General features: G+C 39.7%; 1 protein-coding gene across 3 annotated transcripts in view; it reads left to right on the top strand.

Annotated features, from left to right (window-relative positions):
• LOC127629638 (diacylglycerol kinase delta-like) overlaps positions 1-14,627 on the top strand; it is a 49,057-nt gene extending 34,430 nt beyond the window's left edge. For 2 of the 3 annotated variants that reach the window (XM_052106769.1, XM_052106771.1), the window contains 20 exons: positions 1,975-2,114; positions 2,201-2,285; positions 2,463-2,557; positions 2,651-2,750; positions 5,211-5,484; positions 5,560-5,694; positions 5,771-5,899; positions 5,979-6,072; positions 7,464-7,574; positions 9,707-9,803; positions 9,886-9,993; positions 10,077-10,190; positions 10,315-10,449; positions 10,559-10,713; positions 11,969-12,080; positions 12,216-12,308; positions 12,441-12,566; positions 12,738-12,855; positions 12,999-13,129; positions 14,484-14,627. In XM_052106769.1, coding sequence (XP_051962729.1) covers positions 1,975-2,114; positions 2,201-2,285; positions 2,463-2,557; positions 2,651-2,750; positions 5,211-5,484; positions 5,560-5,694; positions 5,771-5,899; positions 5,979-6,072; positions 7,464-7,574; positions 9,707-9,803; positions 9,886-9,993; positions 10,077-10,190; positions 10,315-10,449; positions 10,559-10,713; positions 11,969-12,080; positions 12,216-12,308; positions 12,441-12,566; positions 12,738-12,855; positions 12,999-13,129; positions 14,484-14,573 — 2,442 coding nt within the window. In that variant the 3' untranslated portion in view covers positions 14,574-14,627. The remainder of the gene's footprint in view (positions 1-1,974; positions 2,115-2,200; positions 2,286-2,462; positions 2,558-2,650; positions 2,751-5,210; positions 5,485-5,559; positions 5,695-5,770; positions 5,900-5,978; positions 6,073-7,463; positions 7,575-9,706; positions 9,804-9,885; positions 9,994-10,076; positions 10,191-10,314; positions 10,450-10,558; positions 10,714-11,968; positions 12,081-12,215; positions 12,309-12,440; positions 12,567-12,737; positions 12,856-12,998; positions 13,130-14,483) is intronic. The other variant, XM_052106770.1, reaches the window with a different exon arrangement.
• The last annotated feature ends 2,924 nt before the right edge of the window (positions 14,628-17,551 follow it).

Below are 17,551 nucleotides of genomic sequence, written 5' to 3'. Positions count from 1 at the left end.
TGTTTGTTGCCAATTCTTATTGCACATTTGTTGTCCGAATACATCGATTTAATGATGTCGTAAACTTTACCCCTACACCACTTTGTAATAGTTTGTAATATAGTCCGTCATGCCAAATAGAATCAAATGCTTTTTGAAATCGACAAAGCATGCAAATATTTTCCCTTGTTTGGTCTGGTGTACGTGTTTATTGATTAGGGTGTGTAGGGTTTAAATGTGGTCCGTAGTTCTATATTTTGGAAGGAAGCCAATCTGACTCTTGCTCAGGACATTGTGTTCGTTAAGGAAGTCTACAATTCTATTATTTAAAATACTACTAAATAACTTCCCCAGATTACTGCTCACACAAATGCCTCTGAAATTATTCGGGTCCAGTTTGTCCCCACTCTTGTGAATTGGGGTAATAAGTCCTTGGCTCCAGATGTCAGGGAAACAGCCCGAACTAAGTACAAGGTTGAATAATTTGAGCACGGCCGTCTGCAGGTCAGGTGTGCTGTGTTTCAGCATGTCTGTCTATCTATCTATCTGTCTATCTATATATTCTGTATACTGTCTGTCTGTCTGTCTGTCTATATATTCTGTATACAGTCTGTCTGTCTGTCTGTCTATATATTCTGTATACAGTCTGTCTGTCTATCTATCTATCTATCTATCTATATATATATTCTGTATACAGTCTGTCTGTCTGTCTGTCTATATATTCTGTATACAGTCTGTCTGTCTATCTATCTATCTGTCTATCTATATATTCTGTATACTGTCTGTCTGTCTGTCTGTCTATATATATATTCTGTATACTGTCTGTCTATATATTCTGTATACTGTCTGTCTATCTATATATATATTCTGTATACAGTATATCTATCTATCTGTCTGTCTATCTATATATTCTGTATATTGTCTGTCTGTCTATCTATCTATATATATATTCTGTATTCTGTCTGTCTGTCTATCTATATATTCTGTATATTGTCTGTCTGTCTATCTATCTATCTATATATTCTGTATACAGTCTGTCTATCTATATATTCTGTATACAGTCTGTCTGTCTATCTATCTATCTGTCTATCTATATATTCTGTATATTGTCTGTCTGTCTGTCTGTCTATCTATATATTCTGTATACTGTCTGTCTATCTATCTATATATATATATATTCTGTATACAGTCTGTCTGTCTGTCTGTCTATATTCTGTATACAGTCTGTCTGTCTATATTCTGTATACAGTCTGTCTATCTGTCTATCTATATATTCTGTATATTGTCTGTCTGTCTATCTATATATTCTGTATACTGTCTGTCTATCTATATATATATTCTGTATACAGTATATCTATATATTCTGTATTCTGTCTGTCTATATATATATATATATATATTTTCTGTATACAGTATATCTATCTATCTGTCTGTCTATCTATATATTCTGTATACTGTCTGTCTGTCTATCTAGCTGTCTGTCTGTCTATATATTCTGTATATTGTCTGTCTATCTATCTATCTATATATTCTGTATTCTGTCTGTCTGTCTGTCTGTGTCTGTCTGTGTGTCTGTCTGTGTGTCTGTCTGTCTGTCTATCTGTCTGTCTATCTATCTATCTATCTATCTATTCTGTATACTGTCTGTCTGTCTGTCTCTGTCTGTCTGTCTGTCTGTCTGTCTGTCTGTCTGTCTGTCTGTCTATCTATCTGTCTATCTATATATTCTGTCTGTCTGTCTGTCTGTCTATCTATATATTCTGTATACAGTCTGTCTATCTATATATATATTCTGTATACAGTATATCTATATATTCTGTATATTGTTTGTCTGTCTGTCTGTCTGTCTATATATATATTCTGTATACAGCGATGTATCGTGATTCTGATTGTTTCTTTGCTTACAGTATAATGCCTTCTGGTGGCCGGTTTATCCAATAGCACAAAACCATCTCTGTGTTCATATAATGTTCTGATGTGTTTATATTTGTGCAGTGCCAGTTGGGCGTATTGCCGCTGGGAACCGGGAATGACCTGGCCAGAGTGTTGGGGTGGGGTTCAGCATGTGACGATGACACCCAGTTACCCCAGATACTGGAGAAACTGGAGAGAGCCAGTACAAAGATGCTGGACAGGTCAGTGTGTGTGTGTGTGTGCGAACGGACATGTTCATTGTGTGTTTTTGTCCTTGACCAACATTTTTACCCTTTATTATTCATAGATGGAGTATTATGATATACGAGACCAAGTTTCCACGGCAACACTCCAGCTCCACGGTAACAGAAGACTGTAGTGAGGACTCAGAGGTAACTGTACTGTACCTTTAAGAGTTCTATATGCAAATGACCTCCGTTATGATTGGCTAACCTCCACACACTGACATAGTTCACACAGGGCAAAATAAATCCTTCTTTGCATGATAAGACCACTTAAATTGAACAGTTTAAATGTGTCATCTCTTCTGATTGGCTGTTTTTGTTCAGGTGCAGCACATTCTGACCTATGAGGACTCTGTTGCAGCTCATCTCTCCAAAATACTGACATCCGATCAGCACTCTGTGGTCATTTCCTCTGCAAAGTATGTGCTGTGTGTTTGTTTCTGTGTCTGTTAATGTGTTTGTTAGTTGTGTGTGTTCTGACGTGTGTGTGTGTGTGTGTGTGTGTTTTTTAGGGTCCTGTGTGAGACTGTAAAGGATTTCGTTGCGAGAGTCGGCCGTGCGTATGAAAAGAACACAGAAAGCTCAGAGGAATCAGAGGTCATGGCTAAAAAGGTCAGCTGTGATTGGCTGTCTGTGTAAACTGTGTTTTGACTTGGAAACATTGTGATTGGCTTGTAGATAGATGTGTTTTATTGGCTGTTGAATGACTTGGGGTGTTTCAGGATTCACACAGTAACGGAAAACCTGGAATAATCAGTGTACTTAAAAATAAATAAATAAATAAAATAAAAATCGTCAAAAGTTCATTAGTCATTCAAATTAATAAAATCTAAAGTCATTGAAATTAATACATTTCTTAAGTCATGGAAAATACCTGAATTTTATGTCATGAAAATTAACTACATTTTAAGATACAAGTCATGGATATTAATAAATCTAAAGTTGTAAAAGTCATGAAAATTATATTATTTTATGTCATGAAAATTAATTTATGTCATGAAAATTATATTAATTTATGTCATGAAAATTAATTTATATCATGAAAATTATATTAATTTATGTCATGAAAATTATATTAATTTAAGTCATGAAAATTAATTTATATCATGAAAATTATATTAATTTAAATCATGAAAATTAATTTAAGTCATGAAAATTAATTTATGGTGTGAAAATTAAATTAATTTATGTCATGAAAATTATATTAATTTATGTCATGAAAATTAATTTATATCATGAAAATTATATTAATTTATGTCATGAAAATTATATTAATTTAAGTCATGAAAATTAATTTATATCATGAAAATTATATTAATTTAAATCATGAAAATTAATTTATGTCATGAAAATTAATTTATGTCATGAAAATTATATTAATTTATGTCATGAAATTTATATTAATTTAAGTCATGAAATTTATATTAATTTAAGTCATGAAAATTATATTAATTTAAGTAATGAAATTTATATTAATTTAAGTCATGAAAATTAATTTATGTCATGAAAATTATATTAATTTATGTCATGAAAATTAATTTGTCATGAAATTTATATTAATTTATGTCATGAAAATTAATTTATGTCATGAAAATTATATTAATTTATGTCATGAAAATTAATTTGTCATGAAATTTATATTAATTTATGTCATGAAAATTAATTTGTCATGAAATTTATATTAATTTAAGTCATGAAAATTAATTTATGTCATGAAAATTAATTTGTCATGAAATTTATATTAATTTAAGTCATGAAAATTAATTTATGTCATGAAAATTATATTAATTTATGTCATGAAAATTAATTTATGTCATGAAAATTATATTAATTTATGTCATGAAAATTAATTTGTCATGAAATTTATATTAATTTAAGTCATGAAAATTAATTTATGTCATGAAAATTATATTAATTTATGTCATGAAAATTAATTTGTCATGAAATTTATATTAATTTATGTCATGAAAATTAATTTGTCATGAAATTTATATTAATTTAAGTCATGAAAATTAATTTATGTCATGAAAATTTATAAAATCTGAAGTTGGAAAATCAATGAAATTATATTATTTTAGTCATGAAATTAAAATCTGAAGCTGTGAAAATGAACAAAATCTAAAATCATGAAATCATTATTTTAAGTCGTACAAATTTATAAATCTTAAATTGAAAAGTAATGAAAGTTTTATAAAATCTTAAGTCATGAAAAGGTCATAGTATAAATCTAAAGCTGGAAAAGTCATTAAATTCTATCTATATATTTAGTCATGAATTTAATAAAAATCTGAAGTTGTGAAAAAAAATCAATGAAATTATATTAATTTAAGTCATGAAAATTATATTAATTTAAGTCATAAATAAGTCATAGAAATTAATAAATCTCAGGTTGAATAGTCATGAAATTTTCTAAAATCATTAAAGGGGAGAAACTGGAGAGAGCCAGTTATCAGTTATCTGGTTACAGACTCCGCCCTATTATCATAGCTCCTCCCCTGAGTGATGTACACACACTGGAGCAGATACAGTGAGAAGAATAATGTCTCATAAGTGCCTGTTGTTGCTGTAAAAGTGAACATAAGAGTCTTCATGAACTCCCGGCATCAGAGCCGACTGAAGACGCAGTGCACAAGTTTTGTTTTTGAAGCAAATGTGCCCCAAAACGTTGTGAACGAGTGTCAATATAAAGCAGGAGAGCAGCAGCTCATTTGCATTTAAAGAGACACACACTAAATCAGCTTGTTTTTGATTCCACCCAAAAAGAGGCGTTTATAACATGGTATAATAATTGATCCGTGGGGTATTATGAGCTGAAACTTCAGACACATTCTGGGGACACCTGAGACTTATATTACATCTTGTAAAAAGGGGCATAATAGGTCTCCTTTAATCATAAAAATGAATAACATTTAACGTCATGGAAATGTAATATATTAGTTTCTGATTATGCTCTGCTCTTGAACACTTCATCTGCTGAAAATTGCCCTTTTGTAAACTAAAAGTCATGAACATGATGTTTGTGACGGTGTGGTTGTCTGTTGTATGACTCTGCTTGTTTTTGATTGGCTGCAGTGTGGGGTATTAAAAGAGAAGTTGGACTCGTTACTGAAAACGTTAAACGAGGAATCCCAGGCCACCAGTGTGATGCCCGTGCCGCCTCCCACCATCGCTGAGGAGCAGGACGAAGGGGAGGGAGAGGTGCTGGCTCCGCCCACAGCCCCGCCCACAGTAATTCCCTGCTCGCCCCGCCCAACCGCTGCCATCTTCAAACCGCGAGAACAGCTGATGCTCCGCGCGAACAGCCTGAAGAAAGCCATCAGACAGATCATAGAGCACACGGAGAAAGGTGCAATCACCGGTTTCACGTTGAATCTATTCATCTCACATAATCTCACATTCACTCAAACTCTTTCTCTGTCAGCTGTGGATGAACAGAACGCTCAAACGGAGCAGGTGTTTGCTTCTCTGCCAGCTGAGGAGGAAGACGAGGACGATGAAGCTGATAGATTATCCCTACAATCTTCGTACAGCAACAGAGCACGACCCAGTAGAAGAGGTGAGACTCCGACTCCATACAGATACACAAGCTTTCACAGCAGGGCTGTCAACGTATTTCTCTCTGTGTCTCCCAGCCTCCAAGACTCCGTGTGAGAAGCTCATCTGCAAAGGGAGTCTGTCTATAGGCAGCTCCGCCTCACTTCCTGTCCAGACAGGAAGTAGGGAGAATATGCCCATGCTGAACACCAAGATCCTCTACCCGAGTAAGAGCAGCAGTTGTTATGGAAACGGAATCGTATTGGGTGGTGTTCAGCAGCTCATAGTGTGTGTGTGTGTGCGCAGGTCTCAGGGCAGGTGTGTCGGGCTCATTCAGCGGTTCAGTCATCAGCAGGCTGTTGGTCAACGCGGACCCGTTCAACTATGACCCAGAGAACCTGTGAGTGTCTCTCTCTTATTAGCCAGTTTCACATATTAAATGTGTTAAATTGCTAGATTAACATTTCTGCGTAACAGAGCTGCGTTTTATGGAGTGGTGGCGGCGTAGTGGGCTAAAGCACATAACTGGTAATCAGAAGGTTGCTGGTTCGATCCCCACAGTCACCACCATTGTGTCCTTGAGTAAGACACTTAACTCCAGGTTGCTCCGGGGGGATTGTCCCTGTAATAAGTGCACTGTAAGTCACTTTGGATAAAAGCATCTGCCAAATGCATAAATGTAATGAGATTAATATATGGTTTGCATGTGCTGCACGCTTCAAGTGCGATAGCAGATGTAGCAGATGACTTTATAGTGCACCGAACATACAGACTACGTATTTATTTAATTAAATAGCAACCTTTAGTGGTTTAATAATCACATTGCTTTTCCGGAAGTGAGAAGCTACCATCAAAAACACAGAAAGAGAAAAGAGCTTCAAAATAAAAGCTTTCGTCAAAATAAAAGCTCGATTTAAATCGGATAAAAGTACGACAGAAATGTATCACACTTTTTTCACCCCAATTTGGCATGTCCAATTCCCAAGGCGTTCTTTAAGTCCTCGTGGTGGCGGAGGACGAATCTCAGTTGCCTCCGCATCTTATCATCCGCGCATCTTATCACGTGGCTTGTTGAGCGCGTTACCACGGAAAGGTAGCGCATGTGGAGGCTTCGTGCTATTCTCCGCGGCATCCACTCGCCACACCGAGAGTGAGAACCACTTTATGGAGGAGGTTACCCCATGTGACTCTACCCTCCCTAGCAACCGTTGCTAAGGAGACCTGGCGACTCAAACTCGCGACTCCTGGTGTGGTTGTCAGCGTAGCTACCCATCCCCCCTCACTGTGTAGATATTTACTATTCGTCCTACTACTACTATTAATAATAATATTAATAATAAATCAGTAGTAATTGTGTAATATTTGAACGAGATCTCACATCTGTGATCTTCTGTCAAGCAGCACTTTATTTGACAAAAATAATACAATGTTATGTAGAAAATTTTAATTCATTCATTTATTTTGATGATAAATTGTTGATATGGAATTCAGAAAAAATACATTTAAAAAAACAGGGATCGGTATCTGTGAGTTACGAAAAGGAAGTATCGGTACTCGGACAACAAAACAGGACCAGGACGTCCCTAATTTCAACAACATTGATGTAAATGTGCTGTCTGTCTCTCTCTCTCTCTCTCTCTCTCTCCCTCTCCCTCTCTATCTCTCTCTCTATCTATCTATCTCTATCTCTCTCCCTCTCTATCTCTCTATCTCTCTCTCCCCTCTCTCCCTCTCTATCTCTCTCTCTCTCTCTCCTCTCTCTCTCTCTCTCTCTCTCTCTCTGTATTTTAGGGATCTGTACACAGAGAAATGTGTCATGAATAATTATTTTGGAATCGGTCTGGATGCCAAAATCTCTCTGGACTTCAACAACAAACGTGACGAGCATCCAGAGAAGTGCAGGTACAAACACGCATCAAAACATCCTCACAAAGTCACCTGATCACGATGTCATGACATTATAACAGATTTAAATATCCTCAAAAATACTGTCCTCGTAATCTCTTTGCTTCCGAGTGACAGAAATGTCACGTTTTAAATGATGGGATAGCTGTATGTAGAGCACAGTAAAAATCCCATTAATGTCCTCCATTTGGATAATATTAGTTTATTAATAACTTATAAACCTTTACTGTGAGCTCCAAGACAGTGTTATTATAGTTAACGAAAACTGAAACTAAAACGAAATAAAAACAAAAATTGTCTCGTTCATTTGAGTAATATAGTAGAACTTTGAAGCTCCAAAAAGAACATAAAGGCAGCAAACAAGTAATCCTTAAGTGGTTTAATTCAGGCCTTCTGAAGTGATCTAATCAGTTTTGCTCCTTTTTCACTGTACATCTTGCAATTGCAGTCTACAGGAACGATCATGATTTGAAGCTTGATTACACTTATATGCCACGTTTTCGCTTATAACTTCACAGAAAATAATCAGAACATAATATCACATATGATTACTCGTCGGAGGCGATTATCTTTCAAACAAGCCCACACACAAGATAATCAGATGCATAGATCATTAGATAATCCACATGAAGCAAAATGTTACATATGGCCACCACTAGATGGCGCCAAATACACGACACAGACTCAATGATGACTCAAATGGCACAGAATGAAGAGTTTGCAGAGTGATAGATGGTGACTTAAAGCGTAATCGAGCTTTAAATCATCATCACCAAAGAGACTGATGATGTCAAGGTAAGGTAATATTAAAATTAATTGAATATTGGTCTGATGGAGTCATATGGATTACTTTTATGCTGCCTTTATGAACATTTTGGAGCTTCAAAGTTCTGGCCACCATTCACTTGCATTGTATGGACCTACAGACTGAAATATTCTTCTGAAAATCGTAATTTGTGTTCTACGGAGGAAAGAAAGTCACACATCTGGGATGACATGAGGATGAGTAAATGAATAGGAAACCCTCCTTTTTTAGGTGAACTGTCCCTTTAATTGTATACTCCCCAAAGAGTAGTTTAGTAATGATTTATAATTATGTAATGGATACAATGTGGATCAACCTTAAATGTGTTTTGTCTCTTTGCCCATATTCGCCCTATATTATACAATTTTCAACATTTACAATCCACATTAAACATCAAAATACCACTAGATAGACTTAATATAATGGTGCGTTCACATACAACACGAAGCGAGCGTTTCGAACGGCGCGATTACATTCAAAGTCAATGCAAAGATGCGAATAGATGCACCGGGCGGCACAAATGACGCGAATGGTGCGAATCGAACATGCAAAATCGTTTCATTCGTGTATTTTGCGTGAGTTTAAATTTTTCAACTCGTGAACGTTTTTCAACTTTTCCGCATTACGCGTTGTCGCGAAAGCCTATCAGCATTGAGAATGTCCGGATGTCACTGACGTCGTAGAAGAGAAGCGGGAATACTCGCGGGTTCGCATTTCTCGCGCGAACGGCAATTTAAACACACATTTATAATCCAGCGGTCAAACTCGCATGAGCAATGCAAGACGAAATTTGTCTTCGCATTGTATGTGAACGCACCATAAGACTGCCCAGAGAAATGTAATGAAGTTCGACTTTATGAATTACACCAGTAAACATTCAGCTTCGGCAGCCATAAATAATACTAAACTGAAACTAAAAAACACTTATAGAAATATAAACTAAATAAATAATCCAAAACTATAATAACACTACTCCAGGGTTGTTAATCGATGGTATATTCTTCTGTTGAAACCATCAATTTGTGTTCATTTAACTACGCGTTTAATAGCAAGAACTATAGGGAAGAACTACACTACCCATAATCCTCAAGAGAAATCCACCAATCAGAGAATCGTCTCAAAAGAGCCCCGCCCACTCCCATGAATGACTCAATCGACTCGCTCTCCTTACACTCTCAAACTACTACGTTATTGGAGTTTGGAACTCTATTATGACATCACAATGGGGGAAATTACTTACGGAACCAAGACGGCTGAAAAGGTTACTGTTGCACTCTATTGGGAATATTATTCTCTGTAATAATGTACTGGAGTGTTTGTTCAGGAGTCGCACTAAAAACATGATGTGGTATGGAGTTCTGGGTACCAAAGAACTTCTTCACAGAACCTACAAGAACCTTGAACAAAGAGTTCTACTGGAGGTGAGTGTGTGTTTATGCTTTAAGATGTGCGTATGGCTTATATGTGTGTGAGGTTAACCGTTGTTTGTGTGTGTGTGCGTAGTGTGACGGGAGGCCCATCCCTCTTCCGAGTCTCCAAGGAATCGCCGTGTTGAACATTCCCAGTTACGCAGGAGGAACAAACTTCTGGGGCGGAACGAAAGAGGATGATGTAAGTTCACAGCGGCATCGTGTATGTTTTGAGATGTGGAAGTATGAAGTTTCGGATCATCGCGTTTGTGCGTTTGTTTACAGACGTTTACGGCACCGTCGTTTGATGATAAGATTCTAGAGGTGGTGGCTGTGTTCGGCAGCATGCAGATGGCCGTTTCTAGAGTCATTAATCTTCAACATCATCGTATCGCACAGGTACACGGCACAAAAACACACACGTGTATAAAGCCGGCCAATCAGATTGGAGCTTTCGATTTTGGAGAGCACTTGTGCAGTATCTCATTGGCTCTCCATAAATGTAAATGTGCGTCTCTCGTAGTGTCGAATGGTGAAGATCACTATTCTAGGGGATGAAGGTGTACCTGTACAGGTGGATGGAGAGGCATGGGTTCAGCCGCCTGGATACATCCGAATAATCCACAAGAACCGCACACAAACCCTCACGAGAGACAGGGTCAGTTCACACACACACACACACACACACATGCACGCATCTTTGAGGGGATGTCCCTTACCCTAAACAAAACGTTAATCTAACGCACAACTGAAATGCTGTATCGTAGGCATTCGAGAACACACTGAAGTCGTGGGAGGACAAACAGAGAGGAGAGATTCCACGGCTCGTATCCCAGCATGCTTCACAACCGGAGGTCGTGTCTGAAGAGGAAACGGCTCAGATCAGTCTGTTTGGACAGGCGGCTGGTGCTCTGATACACAGGTACACATACGCACGTATACACTGGGTTTACAAAGTCCACATTTAATATCTGGTATTATAAATCGAATTGAACCCTTTAAGCTCGGATAGGCCCGATATATTCAATAATTGTCAAAATATGAATAACGAAAGTCCTGTTCATATGTTGTTGGAAAGCTCTCAAATAGTAAAACAACCATACATCTACAATTAGCTGTATTTGGGGGGGGGGTCAGCGAGTATTGACGTTGACTACCAGACCTGGAGTCGCTAATTTGAATCCCAGGGTGTGCTGAGTGGCTCTAGTCAGGTCTCCATAGCAACCAAATTGGCCCGGTTGCTAGGGAGGGTAGAGTTGCGTAGGGATAGCCTCCTCGTGGTCGCTATGATGTGGTTCTCGCTCTCAGTGGGCCGTTCGATGCCGTGGAGAATAGCGCGAGCCTCCACATGCGCTACGTCTCCGTGGTAACACACTCTGGAAGCCACGTGATAAGATGCGCGGATTGACAGTCTAAGAGGCGGAGGCAACTGAGGTTCGTCCTCCGCCACCTGGATTGAGTCACTATGCCACCACGACGTCTTAGAGGGTGTTGGGAATCGTGCATGCCAAATTGGGGAGAAAAGGGGATAAAATCAGTTAAAATGAGTTTTGACGATAATTCGATAGCAGCATATTTGTCTTGTCTTATATGACGCGTTTTTGCTTATAACTTCCCGAGACATAAACAAAACATAGCACGTATCATTATAGAGTCTGTGATTATCTTTCAAACGAGTCCACACACAAGATAATCAGATGTATAGATCATTAGATAATCCACATGAAGCACAATATTACATATGACCACCAGGAGATGGCGCCAAATACACGACACAGACTCAATGATGACTCAAATGGCACAGAATGAAACTCACTCTGTGAAATCTCATGACTAAAATCATGTCAGCATGCTATGCAAACCTTTACTCATTGTTGTGTTTGCATGTGTAATTAGTTCGTATGTGCAATTATTATGTTTTATTTGTTTGGAGATGCTATAACTTTTGATTGCTTTGTCGGATCAACACAACAACAGTTGACATGATTGGGAACTACAAAGCTACAAGCTAAAAAGCTACATGCTCTCAAGTGGATCCCATTGTATAATATATTCTATATAATTAATATACTTAGTTGCATACACTCATCAACATCTTCGGTGTTGCTCACTTGCATGTGTGTGTGTGTGTGTGTGTGTGTGTGTGTGTGTGTGTGTGTGTGTGTGTGTGTGTTTAGTATCAGGGAAGTGGCACAGTCTCATCACACTATCGAGCAGGAATTAGCTCACGCGGTAAACGCCAGTTCTAAAGCCATGGACCTGGTGTACGCGAACTCTAAAAGCAGCGGGGTGAGTGTTTGCTGTTTATTTCAATTAACACTGACATTAGAGCGTTCATTATGACATCATAACACTGCTCTCGTTTGATTGGTGTAGATTGTTTTTGTTCTTCAATTGCAATCGATTTGTGTTTTTTAATGGCAGGGTTTGACGTGTAATGTGGTGATGGACATGGTCAGTAATGTTACAGCTCTTCACAGTGAAACTGAACTGTTGCTCTCTGGAAAGATGTGTCTGGTGAGTGAACTATTCCGGCAAATCTGTGTTTATAAACCAAAAGTTGCTAGGGTGGTCGGGTGGTTGTGATGGCGTTACTAGGTGGATGTGTTATTCTGCTCCTATGCTGTAACTCTCTCTCTCTCTCTACAGCAGTTGGATCCTCCTCAGCGGGATCAGCTGATTGGTGCGTTGGGATCTGTCACTCAACAGTTATGCACGCTGACAGATATCAGCTGGCTCAGTCAACTCATTGACCCGGCTGATGAGGAGGATGAGGTGCGTTAACCAATGACTCAGCTAACACTCTTAACTGCATACAAACATCGGTGAACACTTTTTGGATCTTTTGGTGTGTTTATCCCAGTCTAATTGTGTGTCTGTGTGTGTCTGTGTCTGTGTGTGTGTGTGTGTGTGTTTGTGTGTGTGTGTGTCTGTGTGTGTCGACAGGGTCAGATGTCTGATTTCTCCAAGAGGAGTCGCAGTGCTAAATTCCGCCTCGTGCCCAAATTCAAAAAAGATAAAAACAACAAAAATAAGGAGACGTGTGCCGCCCTCAACATGCCTGGTATGACCTCTGACCTTTCAACTTAGTGCAGCATAGTATGATTTTGTAGTCCTTAAACCCAGAAGAGAAATGGCATTTTCAAAGCATTGGTTCCCTCTGGAATGTCACATGGGTTTTCAAAATGACGCTTTGTCTCTGTGCAGTGTATACGTGGGGGGTTGATAAGGTGGCCGTGTGGTTGGAGATGCTGTGTCTCTCAGAGTACAAAGAGATCTTCATCCGACACGATGTCAGAGGACCAGAACTGCTTCAGCTGGAGAGGAGAGACCTGAAGGTATTACCTTCGCAGTCTTCACTGGCGGATGCTGATTGCTATTATCTAGAGAGCTATAATATGATTTAAAGACTGTAATATAACCACAAGCAGCAATCACTGGGGTCTAAGCACACTTAAACATGACCAAAACACATTTACATGACCAAAATAGACAAATTTGATCAAATAAAGCTCTTGTGTATATAGTCGTTTTGATGTCAAATTTCACCTTGTTGGATCACTGTTGCGAAAAACATTTGTTTAGTTATAGCGCCCCCTAGTATCGGAAATTGCTGGAATTTGGCACGCGCCTTAAGAATGATGTGTTCGCCATGTGTTGTTAGTTTTCTTAAGTTTGGATGTTGCATTCACAAGATACAGGCCGATTAGTGATTAAGGGCCATACCAAAAAAACGAATTGGCTCATTGGCTCATAACTTATAAATGATTAAATGTTAGTTATTTTGAAACATTTTTTCTGTAGCATTTCTAGATGATTCATACCACATTACATGCAAATCAGACAAACATCCTAGGATGAGTTTGAAAACGAAGGTTTTTCAAAGTGTTAGAAATCCACATGACCAATTAATTTGGGTGTACAAAAGGATTCAAAGGAAATGCCATTTTTTTTTATTCTAGCGACTACTTAGTAGGTCCTCGTGGTGGTGCGGTTACTCACCTTAATCCAAGTGGCGGAGGACAAGTCCTCCAGTTGCGTCCGCTTCTGAGACCGTCAATCCGCGTATCTTATCATGGGACTCGTTGTGCATGACACCGCGGAGACTCACAGCATGTGGAGGCTCATGCTACTCTCCACGATCCAGACACAACTCACCACACGCCCCATTGAGAGAACCACTAATCACCACCACGAGGAGGTTACCCCATGTGACTCTACCCTCCCTAGCAACCGGGCCAATTTGGTTGCTTAGGAGACCTGGCTGGAGTCACTCAGCACGCCCTGGAATTGAACTCACGACTCTAGGCGTGGTAGTCAGCGTCAGTACTCGCTGAGCTACCCAGGCCCCCAATTCTAGAGAGTTATTAGCAAAAACTTAAATGAGCTAATCATAACAACACTTTCTGGCCGATTCCCACAAAATTGGGTATACAGTCTCAACTTGACACCTTGTACATATACGCCAGTTTTTATAATACTCACCCTTTCACAATTTAAGATATCATCTGCTGAAATGTGATTGCTGGCGACCATTTTATGCTGAGTTATGGCAGTTTAAGTTATAGTGCTCCCAATGTGAATTCTCAAAGGACATTTTCCAAACGTTTCATTTAAGCAAGTTATAAAGAATTACATACTTAAAAACAACAACATACCATTTTAATTCTCCTATGTTTGTGTGTGTGTCAGGACTTGGGCGTGACTAAAGTCGGCCATATGAAGCGGATTCTGCAGGGAATCAGGGATTTGAGTCGAAACAGCACAGTCAGCGAAGCATAGACGCTCCGCAGCCAATCAGATGCCTCATTCAGAAGTGATGCAGCTTCATCTGGCCAATGAAATGCCCGGTCACGACTGGAACCAGCCATACACAGACCACCACCTCATAGGGACCAACGCCAACTCAACTCAGAGCTCAGCCAATCACAGTGCCTTCTGTTCTCCACCTGTGTGACATCATCATTTTAGGGAAAACTATTTGACTACATGGGTGGGTGGAGATGTATCGAGAGCCTTCAGCACACAAAAGGGTCGTACAAATATCAGGGGGAGTCGACATAAAATCTAAATGATTCCTCAGTGCACAATATTGAAAAGAAAACGATGTTGTTTTCATAAACTTTCAACAAAATGTTACAACTTTGAAACAACTTTTCGGCTGTTGTCATCTGGGACACAGCTAATATTTACCGATAATGTCATAGCCCATGTTTCAAGGTCCAGGGTCCTATTTTAAGAGCGCTAGCACAAAGTTATAAGCACAAAGTCAGTGGGCATGGCCATGAAGTTTTGGTATGTTTGTGCAAGCATTTAATTCTGAGGTTCTTCTCCAGTTATTGCACTGTCTGCATCCTATTATATAGTCCATTACCTCATGCACCAGTGATGTAAACAAAGAAATCACATTCATAAGAAGTTGGTAGTGTAAATGGACTGTATGCAATGAATTAGAAGAATAGAAATATGGACTTGCGCTCTTTTGTGCATTAACTGTGTCCTTGACACACACATGAAAATTATGGTTCAGGATTTGGTTGTAGGCTCCATTAAATTATAGAGAATGTAAGTATTACTAATCATTTACATCAACTGACAGACAAAATCAGGGCTAGTTTTAACAGTAATTGTATCGGCACGTTTTTCTCTGACAACAGGTGGAAAAATACCAATACAAATTAGATCGTAAATACTGTTAATATAAACATAATAATAATTGAAAATAACCAATGGCCTATAGCTATATAGTAGAACTTTATCTCCACCTGCTGGTGGAATCTCCAAACTGCAAATTCAGGAACTGAATTTAGACTTTGCGCTGAAAACAGATGTGGTATTGAAATGTATTAGCGTATGACCTCAGGAAATATAAATTTGCGCTTTGCGCCACTTTAGCAAACAATACTCCCACAGTGTGCACGCATACACCAACAGATAGCGCAAACACTCCCACGCACGTCCACTTGCGCTTTGCGCCACTTTAGCATACAATACACCCACAGTGTGCGTGCATACTCCAATAGATAGTGCAAACACACTCACCTACGCCCAATTGTGCTTTGCACCACTTTAACATAAAATACTCCCACAGTATGCGCGCATACACCCACAGATAGCGCAAACACTCCCACCCATGCCCACTTGTGCTTGCGCAACTTTAACATACAATACACCCACAGTGTGCGTGCATACACCCACAGATAGCGCAAACACACTCACCCACGCCCAATTGTGCTTTGCACCACTTTAACATACAATACACCCACAGTGTGCGTGCATACACCAACAGATAGCGCAAACACTCCCACCCATGACCACTTGCGTTTTGCACCACTTTAACATAAAATACTCCCACAGTATGCGCGCATACACCCACAGATAGCGCAGACACGCCCACTTGTGCTTTGCGCCACTTTAACATACAATACACCCACAGTGTGCGTGCATACCCACTCAGATAGCGCAAACACTCCCACCCACGCCCAATTGTGCTTTGCACCACTTTAACATACAATACACCCACAGTGTGCGTGCATACACCCACAGATAGCGCAAACACTCCCACCCATGCCCACTTGTGCTTGTGCAACTTTAACATACAATACTCCCACAGTGTGCGTGCATACCCACTCAGATAGCGCAAACACTCCCACCCACGCCCACTTGTGCTTGCGCAACTTTAACATACAATACTCCCACAGTGTGCGCGCATACCCACTCAGATAGCGCAAACACTCCCACCCACGCCCACTTGCAATTTGCGCCACTTTAATATACAATACTCCCACAGTGTGCACGCATACACCCACAGATAGTGCAAACGCTCACGCCCACTTGCGCTTTGTGCCACTTTAACATACAGTACTCCCACAGTGTGCGCACATACACCAACAGATAGCGCAAACACTCCCACCCATGACCACTTGCGTTTTGCACCACTTTAACATAAAATACTCCCACAGTATGCGCGCATACACCCACAGATAGCGAAGACACGCCCACTTGTGCTTTGCGCCACTTTAACATACAATACACCCACAGTGTGCGTGCATACACCAACAGATAGCGCAAACACACTCACCCACGCCCAATTGTGCTTTGCACCACTTTAACATACAATACACTCACAGTGTGTGTGCATACACCCACAGATAGCGCAAACACTCCCACCCATGCCCACTTGTGCTTGCGCAACTTTAGCATACAATACACCCACAGTGTGCGTGCATACCCACTCAGATAGCACAAACACTCCCACCCACGCCCACTTGCGCTTTGCACCACTTTAACATACAATACACCCACAGTGTGCGTGCATACACCAACAGATAGCGCAAACACACTCACCCACGCCCAATTGTGCTTTGCACCACTTTAACATACAATACACTCACAGTGTGTGTGCATACACCCACAGATAGCGCAAACACTCCCACCTATGCCCACTTGTGCTTGCGCAACTTTAGCATACAATACACCCACAGTGTGCGTGCATACACCCACAGATAGCGCAAACACACTCACCCACACCCAATTGTGCTTTGCACCACTTTAACATACAATACACTCACAGTGTGTGTGCATACACCCACAGATAGCGCAAACACTCCCACCCATGCCCACTTGTGCTTGCGCAACTTTAGCATACAATACACCCACAGTGTGCGTGCATACACCCACAGATAGCGCAAACACTCACCCACGCCCAATTGTGCTTTGCACCACTTTAACATACAATACACTCACAGTGTGTGTGCATA

Source organism: Xyrauchen texanus, chromosome 36, assembly GCF_025860055.1.
Source record: "Xyrauchen texanus isolate HMW12.3.18 chromosome 36, RBS_HiC_50CHRs, whole genome shotgun sequence".
Classification (NCBI taxonomy): domain Eukaryota; kingdom Metazoa; phylum Chordata; class Actinopteri; order Cypriniformes; family Catostomidae; genus Xyrauchen; species Xyrauchen texanus.
This window is presented reverse-complemented; position numbering and strand designations above follow the sequence as displayed.